The 5,145-nt window shown below is 36.5% G+C and overlaps 1 protein-coding gene across 1 annotated transcript; it reads left to right on the plus strand.

Annotated features, from left to right (window-relative positions):
* Positions 1–1,542: 1,542 nt before the first annotated feature.
* LOC311080419 (uncharacterized protein) lies at positions 1,543–3,897 on the plus strand. The gene is made up of 6 exons (XM_084110396.1): positions 1,543–2,022; positions 2,135–2,296; positions 2,472–2,692; positions 2,871–3,000; positions 3,198–3,298; positions 3,384–3,897. The coding sequence occupies exons 3-6, from the start codon at positions 2,481–2,483 to the stop codon at positions 3,520–3,522; spliced, it is 582 nt and encodes a 193-aa protein (XP_083966522.1). The 5' UTR covers positions 1,543–2,022; positions 2,135–2,296; positions 2,472–2,480; the 3' UTR covers positions 3,523–3,897.
* Positions 3,898–5,145: the final 1,248 nt, after the last annotated feature.

A 5,145-nucleotide genomic window follows, 5' to 3' on the forward strand; every position in this document is an offset into this window, starting at 1 on the left:
TCCATAATGGCCATGGTCTCTCCACAGATTGTAGTGAACACTGTAAGATCCATGGAATTCCAGATCCAAGTACCATTTTCAGGTCCACTTCTAATTCCAATACCTAAAAAAACAGATCCCCTAATACAATGCATCATAGACAAGAAGTTAAAGAAACTTTGCAAATCATTAAAAGACAGAGATATTAATGGATTGTACTCTTCTAAAGTCTGGAATGATGATGTTACACTATTGACAGCAGCAGTTCTATGCAAAAATGAAGGAGTCTGCTCATATCTACTTAAAGAGTCGGCTGATCCTAACATACCCTCAACAAATGGGCGAACACCTCAACATTATTCTGCTTTAACAACTGGAGTTAGGGTTAGATTACTTGAAGCAAAAGCTAACCCAGATGGACATGGATCACACAATTTTACTCCATTGCAGTGTGCTGTTGATCATGACCGTGAAGACATTGTGAAAGCACTTATAAAGGCTGGAGCTTCACCCGGAAGGAACTATGGGGTAAATCCAGAAGTTGATAAAAAGGTGGAGAGAATGATTAATCGACTGTATTCACAGGGTGAAGTGTCTGACAAAGTACATATATCTTTCTCTTTTCCTTGTACTGTACGAACGAAAAACCAGACAGAAGTTTACAGAGTGTTTAAGGAACATTTCTTTCAAGAGGATCCTTTTGTTCCTTTGATTTATTTTGAGCAATACTTTAGTGTAGTTGGTCTTGGTGCAGAGCAGTATCGTCAGAGCGCCATCAAGTGGTTAAAAGACACAAACAGTGCAGACAGATACATTGAGGGACTCATCAAGCGCTTCCCAAGAATCCCTCAGGAAAACTGGATGATTGCACTGAACTGCTTAAATGTCGCTTTGTGTGTCAGTGAAAGCATCTCTCCTCAGGTATCCAGTGAGCTTGTGTCAGTTCTTACAAACAGCTTTGAAAATGCACAAGGGGAAAGAGTCAATCATCTGATACTAAAGATACTCAATGTCATGATGCAGAAGACGTCTGAGCAGAAACTACAGAGTACAAACAATTCTGTCTATGAGAAGTTATGCAAAAGTTTATTGCCTCTCACACGTCCTGATTATTCAAGTCTAATTGGAGTGTGGACGTATGGACTGTTCGCCAATTTAAATGACTTTGCTCCTGAACTTGTTGCATTGTGTGGATTGTCTCCCATCCCAGAGATGATACTTATTAAAGCAGAGACAGAGATGGATGAAGTCATGAAAAAAAAAAACTGCAGAAGCTGGATGAATCACTGAGACATCCAGCAGGTTCAAGTGCAGTGGACAGTGGACAGTTTATGTGAGGAGACTGCTGCTCTATCAACAAGCAGGAAAAGGAAGAAAAAGAAGAAAAAATGGAGGAAAAAATCCAGCAAGAAGTGGGATCACCAGATTTGGAGCTGCAAGATAAAGAGGAACCGTATCCAGACACTGTAGTGAAATCCATTGAAGAATCAAACTCAATTGTGCAGCCATTCACACCGCCTGCTGAGAACTCAAGTTTCTCAAAAAGGTGGGTTCAGACCAGCCGTCGTTGGAGGTCCAAGCTTGAGAAACTAGCTAACATGGATATTAGCAATAAAAATAGGCTGGGAAACCTTACTCTTGTACTTAGTGATGACTTTCAGATCGCTAAAGGCAGTGATGGAACACAAGTTTTCCTTGGACTGAGGGATGATGGCACAGAAGTGGCTGTTAAATGAATGATTAAGTCTAATTACCAAGTTCTCAGGAATGAGGAGGAATTTCTATGACTTCCACAGCTTGATAGTCCCTCCATTGTGCGATATGTGGACTTTGCTGAAGATGACAATTTTGGATACCTTGCTCTTCAGCTTTGTGAATACACACTGGAGGAATATATCCAAGAGCATTTACCAGATGATAACACTGAGAGAAGTTTGGTTCTGAAGAAGCAGGTGAAGGAAGTTCTCTGCAGCTTACAGGTTTTACACCAACCGAAAGCCAAAGTGCTTCATCGAGACATCAGACCCCAGAATGTTCTAATTGGTAGGACTTAAACCTGATTAATTAAATTAATCAGATATTTTTATTATATGATATTTATGATATTTATATTTTTATAATCTGATATCTAATTTGAAACTTCTGTTTATTATAGACATAAATGTAAAAGCTAGATTGGCTGATTTTGGCATAAGTCGTCGATTGAACCTAAGCCAAACAACTTTACGAAACAGGCACTGCTGGAACTAGATGCTGGAAGGCAAAGGAGACCATAGATGAGGTCAACATTGGGTACAAGAGGAGCTCTGACATCCAGGTGATCTTTCCTCTTCTTTTAAGTCAACAATATTTTAATTATTATAACTAAATTAAATAATTAAAAATATATAATCAAAAATTAAATTATTCACCTTAATACACAATTACAAATACAATGAATTTAAATTGTATTTGATGGAAATTCTAAACTTAACACTGTAACCTGTTTGAAGGTTGCTGGTATGTTAGTGTACTACATTCTCTCTAGAGGACACCATCCATTTGGTAAAGGTCCATTTTGTGAAGTCAACATCCTACAAGGAAGATACTCACTGGAACATCTGGATGATGATGTAGCGAAGGATCTCGTCGAGGGGATGATCAATGAAACTCTAAACAACAGACCAACCGTGGAGCAAACCCTTGCACACCCCTTCTTCTGGACTGATGAAAGGTAGAATATTACATGGATTTGGCAATGACATTTATCAGTCTAAACAAGCCAGAAAGGTTCAGTACTACTTATAGTACAAGCTTATTATGATTTTATATTAAATGAAGAGGAAATTTCATCCACTGTAGATACTGTTTTATCATCTGAAGAGATTGTGCTGTTTTTGAAATCCTGTCAGGAGAGTGGAGTATTTGAAAAAAATGGGGAACCAGAATGAGACCGAGAACCATCGTAATGTTGATGAGGAGCTCCTTCATGCCATTGAAAAATACACTGAGGGGAAAAGCTTTTCTGAATGGAAAACTAAAGTGAGTCTAACTTCAGTGCAGACATATTCAAACATATTTATATAAATATGTAAATATAAAAAATCCAAATATTTAAATAAATTAATTAATAATCTTACTTAAGAATCTGATTTATTGACTTCAAGATATTCCTTTATCATGCTTTAATCATGGTTTGAAAAATCATTTTACTTTTGTAAATATATTTCTTTGGTCAGCTGCCATCTGAGCTTGTCCAGAAACTGGAAGGGAAGAAGAAAAGCTACACTGAGAACACACTGGGCCTGCTGCGTTTTATACGCAACCTACACGAGCATTAGTAAGTTCATGCACATCATTTATTTAGTAATTTAATAGCATTGTTTGTCAGACCATGTTTTTTGGTGTCTCTTTTCTCTACATAGTCCAGAGGACGCAGAGAGCATCAACCTGATGGATTCATTCCCTGATCTCTTTGGGAGTGTGTTCAGGTTTGCAAAGGAGAGAGGATGGAACTCCAGGGCGAGTCTGAAAAAGTTCTTCAGCTCAGTTCCACAGATTTGATTGTTGTTATTTTTACATATGTACATTGATTTTGCATCATCAATGTAGTTCATGAATTAGTTTAAATGTAGGGACAGATCTAAGATGACCTAAGATCCATTGTTTTCCGGGAAAAGAGGCCCTGACAACTGAAAAACATTAAAGAGGCACAATATAAACGAGTCAGTAGTACATTTTTAAACAGGGTCTTTTCAGTTCTTGCTTTATCTTGTGGAAAAAAATTACATATATGTTACAGAGCAACCCCGTGGCAGTACTAAAAAATATTGATCACACTTTTTTTTTTTTAACAGATCTTACAGATTCTGCATGTAAACCTAATAACATAAATGTATGTGTGAATAATGAGTTTATTAAGATAAATGTTAATAAAATAAACATAAATAAACATAAAAAAAAAGTTTTATCAAACAACCCTCCACCTTCAGTTATGAAAGCTCAATAACCTAGGAATTACAGCAGTCAGATTATCAGGATCTCATACTTTTTGTAGCTTTTCAAATATGTGAGAATGGCTTGTTGAGCATTTCTTACTTTAACATTTAAACTGTTCCCACAAACCACCTCAAACTTTGTCCTTTTCTAATCATATTTGTAAAATATAATATACAGTAATTTTAAAGGGTTAGTTCACCCAAAAATGAAAATTCTGTCAGTAAAATATCACCCTCATGTTGTTCCAGCCCCGTAAGACTTTCGTTCATCTTCGGAACACAAATTAAGATATTTTTGATTAAATCTGAGAGCTGGATCACTCCTCCATAGGCTTCTATGTTATTGAAACTTGCCGGCCCAAAAAAGTTAGTAAAGACAAATGTTTAAAATAGTCCAAGTGACTACAGTGGCTCAACCATAAGTTTATCAAGCGACAAGAATACTTTTTGCGCGCAAAAAAAACCCCACACAAAAATAACGACTAGCTGTTGGTTGAACAGGTAATCAAAATAAAACTCACAGTGTAGGAAAAGGTCAATTATATGGAGGTAGATTTCAACAGAAAGGATGACAAAAATGTATAAAATTTATTGATTACAATATTTGTTGGCCAACAATGGTCTTGGATTTTATACATTTACCTTAAGTACATTTTTTATTTCTTGTCACAATTGTGTGTTATAAAGTCAGAATTGCGTGTTATAAAGTCAGAATTGTGAGATATAAACTTGTATAGAAACACATTACCTTAGGCCTACTATAAGAATTTAAAAAACTAACTAAGCACTTGTTGGTAAGGAAGGTTGGAAATTATTGTATCCAATACGGCTGTCACGTCACGTAACAAAAGAACGAATGAACTGATCATTTCTGATTCCGGTACCGACTGCATTGCCTTAATCTATGGGGCTGTCACAGGATAAACGAACGACTCAAACCCAAAGACTCGAGAGGTGAACTAATTATTGCTGTTTCTAGAACCTATAGGATGTTGTGCATGTGTGGTCAACACAAATTGAACGAATCACTCTCTGAGACAACTTGTTGTTCTTGTGTCATGTCAAAATGAATGAATTGTTCATGATCGACCTATCACTAATTTGAAGAAAGTCAGAGGAAAGAAAGATAGCTCAAAGACATTACAAAAGAGAAATGGTCAGAGGAATATAAGAAGGGTTGTGAACAGGT

Source organism: Abramis brama (genome assembly GCF_963993115.1).
Source record: "Abramis brama genome assembly, chromosome: 3".
Classification (NCBI taxonomy): Eukaryota; Metazoa; Chordata; class Actinopteri; order Cypriniformes; family Leuciscidae; genus Abramis; species Abramis brama.

What these genes read in the sequence shown, in the direction of transcription:
- LOC311080419 (XM_084110396.1), top strand. Translation starts at nt 2,481, where the DNA reads ATGTTAGTGTACTACATTCTCTCTAGAGGACACCATCCATTTGGTAAA. An exon ending in TTCTTCTGGACTGATGAAAG is followed by an intron (nt 2,693 to 2,870) that starts GTAGAATATTAC and finishes AAATCCTGTCAG; the next exon opens with GAGAGTGGAGTATTTGAAAA. An exon ending in TTTCTGAATGGAAAACTAAA is followed by an intron (nt 3,001 to 3,197) that starts GTGAGTCTAACT and finishes TTCTTTGGTCAG; the next exon opens with CTGCCATCTGAGCTTGTCCA.